The sequence below is a fragment of the Musca autumnalis genome, unplaced genomic scaffold (assembly GCF_047663935.1).
Source record: "Musca autumnalis isolate F117 unplaced genomic scaffold, ASM4766393v1 scaffold_5, whole genome shotgun sequence".
Taxonomy (NCBI): domain Eukaryota; kingdom Metazoa; phylum Arthropoda; class Insecta; order Diptera; family Muscidae; genus Musca; species Musca autumnalis.
The window spans coordinates 206,384,912-206,401,855 of NW_027412088.1; the positions used below are offsets into that span (position 1 = coordinate 206,384,912).

The 16,944-nt window shown below is 36.9% G+C and overlaps 1 protein-coding gene and 2 long non-coding RNA genes across 4 annotated transcripts; 2 read left to right on the forward strand and 1 right to left on the reverse strand.

Moving 5' to 3' along the window:
• Nucleotides 1-370: 370 nt before the first annotated feature.
• LOC141404695 (uncharacterized) lies at nucleotides 371-7,505 on the reverse strand. The gene is made up of 3 exons (XR_012413066.1): nucleotides 6,605-7,505; nucleotides 1,128-1,442; nucleotides 371-949 (listed from the first exon to the last, which is right to left on the reverse strand). It is a non-coding gene; the product is annotated as an uncharacterized lncRNA (long non-coding RNA).
• Nucleotides 7,506-7,828: 323 nt separating this feature from the next.
• Nucleotides 7,829-8,564, forward strand: LOC141404693 (uncharacterized). Its single transcript, XR_012413064.1, has 3 exons — nucleotides 7,829-7,972; nucleotides 8,039-8,124; nucleotides 8,195-8,564. It is a non-coding gene; the product is annotated as an uncharacterized lncRNA (long non-coding RNA).
• A 5,170-nt stretch (nucleotides 8,565-13,734) lies between these two features.
• Fmo-2 (Flavin-containing monooxygenase 2) lies at nucleotides 13,735-16,494 on the forward strand. Of its 2 annotated transcripts, none has more exons than XM_073988285.1 (6): nucleotides 13,735-13,947; nucleotides 14,037-14,369; nucleotides 14,425-14,617; nucleotides 14,725-14,896; nucleotides 15,599-16,134; nucleotides 16,210-16,494. In XM_073988285.1, the coding sequence occupies exons 2-6, from the start codon at nucleotides 14,170-14,172 to the stop codon at nucleotides 16,378-16,380; spliced, it is 1,272 nt and encodes a 423-aa protein (XP_073844386.1). In that variant the 5' UTR covers nucleotides 13,735-13,947; nucleotides 14,037-14,169; the 3' UTR covers nucleotides 16,381-16,494. The 2 variants fall into 2 exon arrangements, with proteins under 2 accessions (XP_073844386.1, XP_073844385.1); XM_073988284.1 differs by having other exon boundaries at nucleotides 13,764-13,973.
• The last annotated feature ends 450 nt before the right edge of the window (nucleotides 16,495-16,944 follow it).

Here is a 16,944-nt window from a genome sequence, read left to right on the forward strand (position 1 = left end):
TTCAACTTTTCAAGCTAAATAGGTACGTCAATTTAATGTTTAGTTGATCCTTATTTGGACATTATTTCATAATTTGCTATAGAGCAAGCTTTCGTGAATCTGATTGTTAGACCCCCTTAGTAGTCCCTTGATAGAAAAGAGCTCTTTTTTTGCGACATTAGGGTGGGTTAGGTACTCAGAAACATTGTGCTTGTCTGTTGAGTCTTTTGTTTTAAGTAATCCTTTTTGGATATTGATTTTGATTTGGTCCTAAGGACGATTAAAGACATTAAAGTGATCTGTTAACTGGTCAATAGACCGATCGTTTAATTAATTAAAATGTTTTGACAAAAAAAATAGGCATAAGGCCTTAAAAAAAAAGAGAGATTGATTTATTTTAATAATACATTTTTATTTATTTTAATTTTTTTTATATTACACTTAGAGATTACTTGATCTGCTAAATATAAAATAAAGAAATTTGTTAGCTTTTAGGATAATATTAATTTTACACTATTAAAAAAATAAAATATGACTTGATGTTTTGAGGATAGAAAACATGAGGTGTTAAAGCATTATTAAGGAGGTGGTGAAGGAAAGGTAAGTGGTGTGGTGAAATGCGGGAATAGGGGTCATCAGGAAAGGGGATTGGAGCTGATGATCATGGTAGGGTGGGCGGCTAAAGGACCTCGATGTTTGGGGTTTTTGGTGTTGTGATGGGATAGGTTAATGATAGATGTAGTTTGCAGCAGTTATCCCTGTTTATTTTTGATTGTTTACGTTCCTGGGCTTGAGATGTCGGGATGGGACCTGCCCTCAGAGAGTCGGCAGAGTTAGTCGGAGTTTGTCAGGACATCTCCTAGCCGAGACAAAAAGGGACACGTAACAATATGGCGCCCAAGCCAAAGAAGCCCTCGCGGTGAAAGATGTTAGGAAGTGTAGGTCATCAAAACACTTAGAAAATATCCCACTAGAAAAGAAAAAATAGAATAACATTACTATTTTGGAAAATGGAGTGACTTAATCAGTGATCGTTGTAACCCTTCTGGACAGGTGCCAGGAAGTGATGTACAAGGATATCTGATGGTGGATGCTCTAAAGGAAAAATTAGTAATGACCAATACACACTGGTGTAAGATGTGACATACCTGTTTTGTCGTAAACAGCCGTATCCGCACAGATTATGTCAGGTAGGAATCGAAGTTTTAGAATCAGCCTGAGGTTTGATAGTGATCCAGTTTAAAGATGAGGGTATCCGCTCTGGATACAGTTTAGAGGTCAGTAGTACCCTTATACATGAACTGATATCTGGTGTCGTTTACGGAAATGGCGAAATCAGTGCACTTATCAGACTGTGTAAAACGTATAGCCTTTGTTTGTGTTCTTGAATGATCCATCACAACCCAAGAAGACGGATAGCCAATGTTAAACCGCACACACCATACCTCTCCAGAAAACACCTCCTGGAAAAATATATAGAAGAACAATTAGTACGATTTTTATATTTATATAGTGATAGAGTTTTGAATTAGTTAAAAGTTTAAAAAAATAATTAAAAGAACGACCTTTTCACAATTCCAAAAGACGTTTTGTTTTTGCAAATACTTGAACAAGGGGATGAGTAGGGAGACCCGGTCCCAATCTAAAAACAGAAAACGAGATAGACCTAGTATATTCGACCTGAATAGGACTATAAATAGTGTAGAAGAGAAAAGAAAAAAGACGGGTGTTCAAGGAAACATGGCCGAAGAGAATCGAGGGGGTGATAATCCGATAATGGATTTCTCTGAAACCATTAATGTAGGAACCCCGGTATCAAATTCCTTGGGTCCGCTATACTTACAGAATAATCTGCCTCAGATAAGAGTTTTGGAATCTTCAGTTCATAATGTTCAGTCCGAAATGAGGGACATTAAAAAGACACTTGGGGATTTGAGCTTAGCTATGGAGAAGCTCCTGCGATCTACCACAAACCAGGCCCCAAATACCGCCAGTAACCCAGTAGGTCAGTCGAATGTAGTGCAGAATAGGGAAGTACCCGGGACATCGACGACTTCCGGAATAAACGAGACAGCTAGGGGTTCAGATGTGTCGCAAGGTAGACAGGTGATAGTGGAACCGAGGAAAGAGTACAGTATGGTACGAATTAACAAGTTAGGTCTAACTTTTGATGGGAGTTCAAGTGGATTAGGGGTTGAAGAATTTATATACCGATTAGAGTATTATCAAAATCAGTATAAATTCCCCTGGTCAGAAATCATCAGAGACTTTCCTCTCCTATTATCGGGAAGGGCAGAATCATGGTACTGGCTATTTCTGAAGACCCACGGAGTCCATGACTGGGAGCAACTGAAATTTAGTATTATGAGCCAATACCAGACTTCTAGGTCAAATGTTGAAATCGTCACCGACCTAGCCCAGAGAAAACAGCAGATGAATGAATCGATAGACAGTTTCTTCCATGCTATGGGTCAAATTCGAGCCAAGTTGATACAACCGATCTCAGATTTTGACATGATCAAGATTTTGAAAAAGAACATGAAAGAAAGTATTGGTAGAATTGTTTACCCGATCCCGGTCTCGTCTGTTGAACAACTTAGGGTTGAATGTAATGAGGCCGATAGGAACTTTTTGAGGAGGGAAAATCGACAGCCGATTCCAAATTCTCGTCCTATCCGACAGGTTAGTGAGATTGTAGAGGATATATATCATAGGTCTGACTATGAACAGGATGTGGGAGAGATGGAAACGGCCTCTGCAATTCAATATAATAGGCAATCAAAACCCCAACTAACCTGTTGGAACTGCAGGAAGTCAGGACATGGTTTCCGCGACTGTGAGGAGGTTGCCAGATCTTTATTTTGTTACCGATGTGGCAATCCGGGAACTACAACTCCCAGATGTAATATTTGTCAGCAGGGAAATGGGAGCAAGGGCGGGGAACGCGAAGGGGGTCCTCGTCCGAACTAGATACCCCTGGAAGTATTTTAAATAAACAAGAAAACGTTAAAGAGTCAAAATATATGAACGAAAAGACCGTAACCGGTAATAAAAATGTAAATTATGCTAGAATTAGACACTATTTACCTGTCCAAGAACGAGAGGCAAATTATGACATAGTAAGACAGAGAATATTTGGAAGTAATGAGGTCCCACTGTCAACTAAAAAAATTCCCAAAGTCAGACAGAAATTCGCAGAAAAGAGAACCATTTTTAAAGGTGTTATTGAGGCCATAGCCAGAGCCAATCGTCAATACGATCCAAGACCTTTTGCGGAAGTGGATTTAGAAGGACATATACTGAAAGGACTGCTTGACTCTGGGGCGTCAGTAAGCTTGTTGGGGAAAGGTTGCAGGGAAATAGTTGAGAATTTGGGAAAAGATATAAAACCAATTTTCTCGAGTGTGAAAACTGCCTCTGGGAAACAACATAGAGTCATTGGAAAGGTCAGAATTAGAATAAAGTATAATGAAAGTGAGAAGGATATCGATTTATATTTATGTCCCGACCTAGAACAGGAGCTATATTTAGGAATCGACTTCTGGAAACTTTATAATATAGCCCCGAATATATTACCGGTCGAGGAAATAAATGTAGAGCAGATTCAAAACGATATGGTAGACGGAGAAAAGTATAAGTTGAACCCCCATGAACTGTCGAAAGAACAAGAGGAACAATTGAATGACGTCATTAAGAATTTTGATACTTTTGAGGAGAAGGGTTTGGGAAAAACAACATTAGAAAAGCACTCCATTAAGCTCGTTGATGGCGCGGAACCAGTTAAAGACCGCCATTACCCAATATCCCCGGCAGTTCAGACAATCGTCTATGAAGAGGTGGACAATATGCTACGATTAAACGTGATAGAAGAAAGTGATAGTCCATGGAGTAACAGGACTACAATAGTGAGAAAACCAGGCAAGAATCGGTTCTGTTTGGATGCCCGAAAATTAAACAAATTAACCGTAAAGGACGCTTACCCGCTCCAAAACATTGACGGCATTATAAGCAGAATCGATGAAACGCATTATATAAGTAGTGTCGATCTCAAGTACGCCTTTTGGCAAATAGAACTTGATGACGAGAGTAAGTCCTACACAGCGTTTACGGTCCCAGGCCGCCCATTATATCAGTTTCGGGTAATGCCTTTTGGGCTTTGCAATGCGGCCCAACGCTTGTGTAGGCTTATGGATAAGGTTATACCGTCACATCTAAAAGAAAATGTATTCATTTACTTAGACGACCTACTGGTCATATCTAGCGACTTTCAAGATCACCTGAGACTCCTAAATGAAGTAGCGGAATGCCTAAAGAGAGCAAATTTGACGATTGGGTTGAAGAAATCTCAATTTTGTTTTAGGGAATTGAGGTATCTGGGTTTCATTATTGGCGGCGGGAAGTTGAAAACCGACCCCGATAAGATAAGGGCAATACGAAATATCAAAATTCCAAGAAATGCCAGAGAAGTACGAAGCTTCTTGGGGACTGCGGGATGGTATAGGCGTTTTATTAAAGACTTTGCCACCATCTCCGCACCTCTAACCGATACGTTGAAGAAGACAAAGAAATTTGAAATCAGTGAGGCAGCAATAAAAGCATTCGAGAATTTAAAAAAAGCATTAACATCTGCTCCAGTGCTTCGCCATGCCAATTTTGCAAAGCATTTTTACATACAATGCGATGCATCCGAATATGGCATAGGAGCAGTGTTATATCAACTAAATGATAAAGGTGAAGAACATCCAATAGCCTTTTATTCGGCGAAATTGAATGCCTGTCAACGCAATTATAGCGTGACAGAAAAGGAATGTTTGGCTGCTGTGATGGCAATCAAGAAATTCCGACCATATGTCGAATTAATGCCATTCACAGTCATTACAGACCACGCCTCACTGAAATGGCTTATGACTTTAAAAGACTTGACTGGAAGGCTAGCTAGGTGGTCTTTACAGTTACAAGCTTTTAATTTTAATATCGAACATAGAAAGGGGGCAGATAACGTTGTTGCCGACATGTTGTCCAGAGCTCCGACTATCGATGTCAGTGAAATTACGAAAGACGAACTTTTAGATTTTGAGACCACCGAGTTTGAGAGTGAAGAGTATCTTGAACTAATTAAAAACATTAAAGAGAACCAAGACAAATTACCCGATCTTAAGATAGAAGATGGGTATGTGTATAAGAAGGTACTACCTGATCAGGATGATGAAGAGATTCGATGGAAACTGTGGATTCCATCTAGTATAACGTGTGAATTAATTAAAAAGGCCCATGACACTAACACATCAGCGCATGGCGGTATAGTTAAGACACTTGAACGTGTTCGGAGATTTTTCTATTGGCCACGTATGACCGTTCAAGTTAGGGAATATGTGCGGAACTGCCAATTGTGTAAAGAATCCAAACCCAGTAATCTGCACATGATGCCTAGCATTGGACAAGAGGTTGTAACTGATAGGCCATTCCAAAAATTATATGTAGACTTCCTTGGGAAGTACCCAAGGTCTAAAAAAGGCAATACATATATTTTTATCGTTGTGGATCACTTCACCAAGTTCACATTTTTGAAAGCCATGAAAGAAGCAACCACCGGAAATGTGGTGAAATTTCTCGTGGATGAAATTTTTCATAAATTTGGTGTTCCCGAGGTGATCCACAGCGATAATGGGGCACAGTTTACTTCCCAATCATTCAAGGATCTGATGGAGGCCTATCAAATTACACACCTGAGGACCGCAGTATATTCACCTCAGTCCAATGCCTCAGAGCGCGTCAACCAATCCGTAATAAATGCCATAAGGACATATCTAGATCAAGATCATAGGGATTGGGATATGTATTTATCCGAAATAGAATGCGCTCTGAGAAATTCGATACATGCCTCAACTGGCGTAACCCCTTTTTTTGCGGTATTTGGTTACCATATGTTCTTAAATGGCTCTGATTATAAGTTAGCCAGGAAATTGATGTCTTTTACCGACCATGAACTCAAATCATTGCATAGGTCTGGCAAGCTTGAGCTGGTTAGAGAAAAGATAAAAACCAACCTTCACCATGCATACATAAGAAGTTCCGAAAAATATAACAAAAGGGCTCGAGTAGTCAAGTTTCGTCCGGGACAGGAAGTCTATCGCCGGAATACCATACTATCCGACTTTTCAAAAAACATTAATTCAAAGTTTTGCAAAAAGTTTGTTAAGTGTCGAATAGTACGGCCGGTAGGGCAAAACATGTATGAATTGGAGAATATGCAAGGAAGGTCCATTGGTATTTACCATGTCAAGGATATAAAGTATTAGTGCAATATAGAATTAAATCCTGTGATAGACAAGTGCAATATTAGAATTAGGTAGCGTTAAGTGTATGTCGTGCTTGTCTCATTCATAGATTTACTTCTATAGGTGCAATAAGATACCTCGTCTGTGATAGATACCAATGTGTCTGATACTTTCCCTAAATTATATTCTACTTAGTATTCATACTTCTCCTATACCTAAATTATACAACCTTTTAATTATACACCCTATCTTGATTATACCTTTTGATTATACATCCCAACTCTTAATTATACTCCTACCCAGATTAACCCTATCACGAATAAACATAAAATATAGAATACCCTTACCCGATGTCTTCGTCCATTTTTTTTTTCGATCTTGGAATCGGTAGCTTATGTGACGTTCACTTTTGCCTCAAAATCCCGGTGAAAGATCTGTAAGAACACACCAAGTAATATCTTATACTTAGGACTGTTCAATAATACTTCCCTAAGACCAAGAATGGAATCCAGAGCCCGGCTTAATCTCAGGGCGTGAGAATTCCCCACGTTGGGCTTTACCGCGGACTTCAAACTTCTATAGCCCCGCACACCAGTCCTGACTACATTCCTTTGCCAGCCCTGGAGTTTTGTTGCGGGGCATCATAAATGTTAAGTCCCAATCGCCAAGCAAAAAAAAATTTTGCGTGGAGGGACCTTAGGGGGTGGCTTTTGACGCCTCCGTGGCAGCCACATAACCACGAAATTCCACCAGCTCTCGTGATGCATTAAAGTTGGGAGAGCTGGAGGTAGCTAGAGCGAGCACTCCCGAGTGGCAGACCACGGTAATGCCTGTAATGGTCCGCCGTGCCCACTGACGTCGATTCAATGTTTTTGTTTTCGTATTTTTTATAAATTTTTATCAGGTGGCACTTGATAAGGGTATCCATGGGTATGCGAGCCATGGATAGCCATGCCGATTGGTGGCACTTGTTAAGGGTAACCATGGGTATGCGGGCCATGGATAGCCATGCCAAGAATTGTTGTGGATGCGGATATTGGGCTGTTTTGCATGTATGGCCGATGCAATGGATATCGTCTGCAATACTGAAACAGCAAATTGGAAGCATAATGTCCCCAAGATGTGTTTCACAACTGCAAATGATAATCCAGAGTATCCCCATAGTGGCGCCTGAAAAAGAAAAAAAGATATTAATTAATAAAAATGAAACAAACTAAAAAATTGGAACGATACCGCCAGCGTGTTGTGCGTGTGTTTTTGTTTTATGTTAGTTTGACATTTCGATCATATGGGGAATCTATAGTCTCCAAAAATTGGGAAGTGTTCAGACGAGCAGCTGATTCCGCGTTGCCAACCAAAATGTAAAAGGTACGATATTATCATTAACAGGAGGGTTCTCTAAGGGCAAGTTTCTCTTAAATAAAGTTCTAATGTTAATGTTGCAAAGGTTTTTTTTTGCAGGCAAACCGAGAAGGGGATGACTAATGGTAGAAAAAAAAGGACAAATCTAGGGTAATTTCAATATGTCGCGACTTGAAAAGAGGCCATTTTCTCTCACGAACCTATAAAAGAGAGTAAAAATGGGAAAAAAGGTTAGTTTTTCAGTGGTGTTGAGCTAGTAAGCGTTTTTATTCCGTAATAAAGTCAACAGTTTTGAACAGTTTAGCAGTGAAGAAAATATTATATATCTAAAGACTGTTTTATTGAGAATAAAGGTAAAGATTCCAAAATACAAGAATACAAAATGTGACATAAAAGTGATTAATGAGTGTTTAACGTAGGTTACGAGTGTGGGATAATCCATTTTTTTGAGTGGTGAAAGTCTAAGCGAGCCAGTATATTAAATATACTTCGACAAACTCAGAAGGTATACAAAAATTATTGTTATTAAAGAGTATTTGGCAGTTTATTTAATTAAACCTTTTTGGGTTTGCCAGGTCGAAGCCAGGTTCGTGGACAGATAGCGATATCTTGTAGGCGATAGTGACACTACAACCACACACCCAAATAATCCGGGGAAAAATAAGGTAAGATACTGCATTACCTATATTTGCCAGTACCATCTATGGGCAAAACCCGGAACGACAAATTGAGTCCCCACTCGTCGCATCCAAGCTCAGCACCAAATAATTTATTGGAGACAACAAATTTCATCTTATACAAAGAAGTCTCCACACCGTTTATTACCACCACAGTGTTCTGGAATTGTTTCAAAAAGATAAGAAAATTATGTGCACATATACCAATCCAAAAAAAGGTCCCAATTGACGGTGAAAATTGATTGATCGAAGAAGAAACTACTTTTAATTACAAAAAACCTGGTGACGGAAATATCCGGCCAGATTTAACTATTGATTTTTGTCCATCATGAGAAAAAGCTATTGGACCTAAATTTTAATCAACTATTAATCAATTTATATTTGACTTTATTAGTATATTTAGTTTATTTTAAATTTTTATCCTATATCTTTATATATTTTTATAGACATATTTATATTTATTTGTTAATTTTGTTTTTTTTTTCAAATTTGTTAATTGTTTCAACTTTTCAAGCTAAATAGGTACGTCAATTTAATGTTTAGTTGATCCTTATTTGGACATTATTTCATAATTTGCTATAGAGCAAGCTTTCGTGAATCTGATTGTTAGACCCCCTTAGTAGTCCCTTGATAGAAAAGAGCTCTTTTTTTGCGACATTAGGGTGGGTTAGGTACTCAGAAACATTGTGCTTGTCTGTTGAGTCTTTTGTTTTAAGTAATCCTTTTTGGATATTGATTTTGATTTGGTCCTAAGGACGATTAAAGACATTAAAGTGATCTGTTAACTGGTCAATAGACCGATCGTTTAATTAATTAAAATGTTTTGACAAAAAAAATAGGCATAAGGCCTTAAAAAAAAAGAGAGATTGATTTATTTTAATAATACATTTTTATTTATTTTAATTTTTTTTATATTACACTTAGAGATTACTTGATCTGCTAAATATAAAATAAAGAAATTTGTTAGCTTTTAGGATAATATTAATTTTACACTATTAAAAAAATAAAATATGACTTGATGTTTTGAGGATAGAAAATATGAGGTGTTAAAGCATTATTAAGGAGGTGGTGAAGGAAAGGTAAGTGGTGTGGTGAAATGCGGGAATAGGGGTCATCAGGAAAGGGGATTGGAGCTGATGATCATGGTAGGGTGGGCGGCTAAAGGACCTCGATGTTTGGGGTTTTTGGTGTTGTGATGGGATAGGTTAATGATAGATGTAGTTTGCAGCAGTTATCCCTGTTTATTTTTGATTGTTTACGTTCCTGGGCTTGAGATGTCGGGATGGGACCTGCCCTCAGAGAGTCGGCAGAGTTAGTCGGAGTTTGTCAGGACATCTCCTAGCCGAGACAAAAAGGGACACGTAACATACGAGAATAATGTTAGGTTGCATTAAAGACTCCCGTAATAACATGTTTGAATCAACATAACCTTTGTTCGCAATAATCTCAACTCTTATCAAAATACGGTACAACTTATTTATCAATATATAATTCGCATAGATGCGTTTTATACGCCAAGCTAGTCAGTCTTGCAATATTCTTTAGTTAAACAGCATGAAATACATTTTACCGCATAAAAAGATGGGTAAGCTCGCTTTTTGTATATCTGCAAAGTTTTGAAAAATGAGGTGGTGTCTCTGAAACGAAACATTAGCTTCGTTCCCGTACCTTTTAATAGTAAAACTCGTAAACGTTTTTTGAAATAGTTCGGGAAATGGAAAAAAACGTTAAACGTTAAAAAACTGGAACAAATGTCAAAGTCGGCGTATCAGCCAATCAGATGCCGGCGAGCAGCAAAAAGTTTTTAAAGAGAGCGCCATTCAGCGCCATTTTTGTTCAAAGAGAAGTGAACATTTTACAACTTTTTTGTGTACGGGAACGGGGTTTGGGGTAAAATGTGTAAAAGTCGTAAAAATTTTAAAAATGGTCTGTTCCTTTACTTTTGAATGTGGTAAAACCGTATGAATTGTATGGTGTCTGAAGTAAAGGAACGCTTTTCGAGTAAAAAGTGGTAAAACTTGAAGATTCTTGAACTTAAAGGAACAGAGCTAAACTTTTTAGATCTGGAACATAGCTTATGTATTTGTAGATAACCGGACTCTTAATTAAGAAGTTAGTGTGAAAATATGGCTGTGCCAGACACGGTATGTGATAAGTGGCGGTGAAACATTGTTGCAGATTTGACCTACGAAGCGATTAAGCGATTAATTGGTAGACAAAATGAGACACGAGTTGTCGACAAAAAGTGCTATAAAATTGTTTGTGATTCGTTCTATAACGTCCATTTTTAATTGGTTTTAGGTGATATACTGTTTTTGATAGATATGTATGTGTCCATAAGATAGCAATAACGGAATATTTTATAAGCACATTGCTAGTTATAACTGGTTTTAATAGTATAAAGTACAACGAATTTTAGGAATTATTTTTTCTCAATGGACAAATACTTTCGTAGTAAGAGTTATTTTGATGCAATTGCAACATTACATTTATGTGGGATTGATTGTAATTATTTGTAATTACTTCAATGATGAAAACAAGAGAACACTTGTATGGTGAATTCGGCGAGTGCTCATTTTGTTCATCTATGACACTGATGGGCAGAAATGCTCTGCCTCACACACAAAAGTGTAAAAACTACAGGAGTCTCTCGCAATTTGCCCACCATTGATCTATGAATTACTTTAAGCATGCACGCGCCTTTACGAAAAGCATGCACGCGCATTTAATACAACACTTTAGTCGTTGTTGAGACGGCAACAGATAAACATCCGCACGGATATACACCACAGCTTCGTTCCAGAACAAAAAAATTTTACACATTTAACACATTTTTCCCCAAAATGCCTTCCCGTACACCAAACAATTTGCAAAATGTTCATCTCTCTTTGAACAAAAATGGCGCTGAATGGCGCTCACTTTAAAAACTTTTTACTCGACAAATTTGGGAGTGTAAAAGTAAAGGCCTGGGTACATAAGCTGCTTTGCCTGATTGCCTTGCTTTGCTGCTTCAATAAAAAAATAAAAGAACAAAGAAGGCCGACCCAATTTCCAACTGATGGCAACCCAGTTCGAAATTTCGTCTTTATTCTATTATTTTTATTACGTCAGAAATGAAGCAGGTAAGCAAGGCAATCAGGCAGAGCAGCTTATGTACGCAGGCCTTTACATGGTTGCCGGCTTCTGATTGGCTGATATGCCGACTTTGACAATTGTTCATGATGAAATAATAAGGTGGCGTAAAATGACCAGATGATTGGTTTCAATCTGTCAAATTTTTTGTTATTGTGAATAAATTGTATGAAAACGTAAACAAACGTTTTGACATATTGAAGAATTTTTGGCAAAAACAGAGTTGTATTTGTGCTACTTACGTGACCTGTTAAATAGATCTTGCAATTGTTCCAGTTTTTTTGACGTATTTTCCAAATTTCCGTTCCCGAACAATTTCAAAAAACTTTTGTGTGAGAAAAAAAATTTTAAACTTCTCTCTGTTACGAGTTTTACTATTAACAAGTAAAGTAGTATCAGTCGGCTTTGCCGACAGAGATATACTCTCAGCATGTGTGGATTGCAATACTTTTTTACAAAAAAAAAAAAAAAAAAAACGTATGTATTTAGGGGGGTTTTCAAAATGTTGGGAGTATGAACCGACAAAAGCATGGATAGGTTTAAAGCTCAAAAATTTGCCGGGACAACGATAGATAGGGCTTTTTTATCTCACTAGCCTACGAAAAACATAATATCGCTGTAAACAGGGCCACTAGGAATATTTTCGAACTTTTTGGGGGAGGTACGGGAAGGGGTGGACCTATAAACAACACCTTCAAATTTCATCTAATATTCGAAGAAATATTATAATATTTAAAATCCAAAGTGTGGACGAACGCAGTATTCGGTTCGAGCTCTGCAGCCACTGGATATGGTGTCATAGGGGTTTTTTTTACAACTTTCGGACTGTTTTCTCAAAAAGTATGGACTTGCCCTGAAAAATACTTTTACTGTCGTAATTGAGTCAACAAACGCAAGTTGCTTCAAAAAAATCAAAGTGATTCGAGAGCAGCAGCTGGATTCTTGTTCTATGAAAATTTGAAATGAAAAATATTTCCTTTATAATTTTTTTCATTTGACAGTTTTTTTCCTTTATAAAAGTTTTCATTTCACATTTTCATAGAAACAGAATTGAGCCCCAGGTCTTAAAGTGAATTTATCCAAAATTTTGTGTGGTAGGTACCCGAAGGAGTGGACAAATCTATACCATATTCGAATCTGATCTATATCTGGAATATATACTAGGATGTGTAAAGTATGGACCAAATCGGTCACTCCCATCCAGAGTTATCGTGTGCACAATTTTTCCGAACATTTCCGAACCTTTGTGGCGGAGGTACCGGAAAGAGTGCACCGATATAACCCATCTTCGAACTTAAACTAAGTTTGGACAAAATATTACGAAAGCCAAATTTTGGACCGAATCGGTTGATCCGTTCGAGAGTTATCGTGCTCTCCAGCCAGCCAGACAGACGGACATACATGGCTAAATCAACTCCAAATTGTCTGACACACATTTCGTCCAAACATACTTGGGGTCTAAAACCATTATTTCGATGAGGCACATTTTGCCCGTATGAAAGTGTATATACCCTCGTTAGCATAAATGCTGAGGGTATAAAAAGTACGGGAACAAAGCTATTATCTTAACTATATTTCTGTGTATGATGTCTAATTGCACAACAACAACAATGACAAATTAAATTATCCTTTACTACATTTTTTAATGTTATACCCCGGTTACACTTAACCGGATTAACCCAGTGGTTTGGGTTTCAAATGTCAATTCCATAGCGCAAACGTCAAATAAATCCTCATGAAGTGGGTTAACCCAGCAAAAAACTCTAATGTAACCGTACTATTAAAATCACCAATTACTCCCTCTCCCAAAATGTATTCCACAGTGGAGATGACAATTATCAGAGTGTAAATCTGCAGCAAAGAGTAACAAACTAGAATGACACAATAATTTTAAAAAGTAGGTGATTGGCGAATGACGATGAAATCAATCAGAAACTGTTTTTATGTTTTATTGATAACACCAGATTTTCAACGTATAAAACAATGTAGTGGAGGTATACAAAAGGCCAGACAATTGATTTCTTTTTCTTTTGATAACAGCTTTTTCTTTTTTGAAATAACAAACGAATAAGAGCACAAGTGGGCGAGAGAGCGATCATATTGTTAAGATATAAAATAAAAAAATTCCTTACCTTTTTTATGTAATATTTATATTTACTTTGTTGTTAATGGTGGCGGAATTATCGTTAAGAAGCCTGCCAATCTTGTGGAGATAGCACAGTAAAGTTGTTTTTATTTTATTATTTGCAAAGATGAGCAGAGATAGTAGGAAAAACTCATGTCATTTTCTGTTAAATGCCTGACAGTAAGCAGACAATCCGGTAGGCAACATACATTGTTAAAAACACTACTACCCAACTGCCTGCTGCAATTTTTGAGAGAAATTACAACAGTTTTTAAATTACTGTTATTTAATATTGCAACTGACCAGTGTCGATCGTTGTCTACCTTCCTTTTTAAGAAAACTGGTCAGTCAGGATGTAATTTAATTGTTATTAAAAACTAATAATACCAAACAGGCAAGCAAGCAATTATCTTTAGTTGTGTTAGTTCGTGTATACCTGATTAGCTGTAGGGTGTTTATAGTTTATTGCTTTCGTTTTTGCAGGCTATAATGCTAAATCTATTTGAGCAATGTTTACAGTATGATTTTAAACTTTTGAATGAACGGTCGCTAATTTCCATTCTTTCTAACATCGCTTTTTACAACCTGAAAAAAAAAACAATCAACAGTGACAACAATGACTACTGGTATAACTGTTTGTGTGATTGGAGCTGGTACAGCTGGTCTCACGGCTTTGAAAAACTCTCTCGAACATCAACTGAATGTTGTTTGCTATGAACAGGGTAAGGCATTAGGCGGTACTTGGGTATATGAAGATCTATCGCCCAATATTCGAGATGACGATGATATACACAGTAGCATGTATCAAGGTCTAAGGTAAGTTAAGATTTGTGGGTTTTATTGTGATAATTGTTAATGCTTATGTTTTCAGAACAAATCTTCCCAAAGAAGTAATGGGTTATTTGGACTTTCCCTATCCCCAAACTATGCAGGAATCCTTTGTCAGCTCTCAAGTGGTTTTAGATTTTTTACACATGTATGCGGAACATTATGATTTGGAGAAGCATATCAAATTTCAGCATGAAGTTATTAGAGTGAAACCACGATACAACAATCAATGGGAGGTAAGTATCTGTATTTGGGTGACAGGTGCGGTTGTGTGTGTGTTTTTTTAATCACCAAGTGAAATTTATACTAATCAATATGTACATGCTTTGCTTTTCAATTCCAGGTTCACGTGTTAGATCACTCAACAGATAAATGTTTTGTGACTGTGTTCGATAGGATCTTTATTTGTAATGGTCATTATACAAAACCCCAGTATCCATGCATAGAGGGAATGGACGTATATCAAGGCTGTCAAATGCATAGTCATATATATCGAGAACCACAAAAGTTTAAAGGTGAGTTTTACTGACTAGTCGGAAACGTCATAGCAAAGAGAGCGGTGACCTAATTGAAATTGTCTAGTGTTAATCAAAACAATTTTGATGTTTCCTTACATACAAATCTGTGAGACTTTTCAGTTTGCAATATATATTTTGTTCAGATTTAGTAGCTTGAGAAAATTGAATACTACAACACTGTAAATGACGATATTGTGTACTAGTATTGATTGGATTTTCTTTTCATTGATGAACGTCTCATAGGTATAAAGCCAACGCACTTAGCACAGCCTTTGTTCAGTCCATTTTTGTATCTTCAATGTTTAACAAAAGAGTCTCAAATATAACACACAGCTTTTCAAGCATACCTATGCCTGATATAAAGACAATTTGGAATATTACGCATACTTCCGTTACTGAAGTACGAAGGTCACACTATAAACTTAGAATAAAAATTCCTAAACACAGTGTGATTCGCTAATTGTCTGCTGCAACAAAATCGTATGCAAATTAAGTAACAACTATGCAATTAGCAGTCGCGTAACACAACGCTATCACAAAATTGAACAGCAATAGACAGTAAAAAGGCAACAACAAAACAAATAGAAAACGAATCTAGTTAAAATTCCTGACATGTTAATCCCATCCCAACTGTTCATCTAATAAAAACATGTAAAATATTTCACTCAAAATAATCGAATTCTACTTTACATTTGACAGGTGAAGATGTGTTAATCATTGGTGCTGGTCCATCGGGTATGGATTTAGCCAATCATATTAGTAAAACCGCCAATAGAATATTTCTCAGTCATCATTTGAAGGAAGCTCCAAATACGGATTTTATGGGAAATGTGACCCAGAAACCCGATGTTAAACGTTTCACCCGCAACGGAGCCATTTTCAAAGATGGCAGCGAAGAGGAATTTTCTTGTGTCATTTTTTGTACGGGCTATCAATATTCATTCCCATTTTTGAGCGTTGACTGTGGCATTTATGTAACCAACAATCATGTCCAACCTCTGTACAAACATTGCATAAACATTCAACATCCAACAATGGCCATAATTGGTATACCATATCTTGTTTTGCCCACACAATGTTTTGATTTGCAAGTGAGATTTGCATTGAAATTCTTTGCCAATGAAAAAGAACTACCAACGCAAGAGGAAATGATGGAAGAAGTGCGTCGTGACTTGAAGGAAAGAAAAGCAAGAGGTTTGTCCGAAAGAGATGCCCATCAAATGGGTGAAAAACAGGTGAGTAGTATAGACTCATTGATAATACCAAGTGTTAATCGTCATACTAAATATCTAAATTTCTTATTGTTTCAGTTCGACTATTACAAAGAGCTGGCACAAGTTGCGGGACATAATGTAAAACCTGTCATTGCCAAAATTATGAAGGATTGCGGCAAGAAGTACATTTATGAATTGGAAACCTACCGTGAATATCAGTTTAAAATTGTGGATGATGAGAATTTTGTTAAAGTATATTCAAAATGAAAAGCTATGTGTATTTGGCGTTACATAATTTGTTTTGCATTTATTGTTAATATGTTTTATATATAGAGTTATACATATTTTTATATTTTAATAAAATTCCAACAAATCTTAAAACTCACTGACATTTTTTTAAAGATTGGAATATTTCTGTACTAAAGCTGTACCAAAAAAGTGATTTTGATCGGTTTTCCACAACATTTTTAAGAACTAAGAACAATTCGGAAAACGGAATGAAGAATATTTGCCGTAGATTAACAAATGATTTGGTTTATTACATATATCGACACCTCCAAATAATAGTATGCTAAGTCTAAAAAGTGAGATTTGCAGGAGAAGCTCTCAAAGTGTGGAAATTTTTTTGAACTTCAGTACTATGCTAAGTCAATATTTGTTTATAACTTCTGTTCGGATTGACCGATCATTGCCAAAATTTGACAGAATTTAAGTAAAAGGACGTTCGACACCTCCAAATAATAGTTTGCTAATTCTGAACAGTGAGTTTCGCAGGACAAGCTCTAAAAGTTTGGAAATTTCTTTGACCTTCAGTACTATGCTAAGTAAATA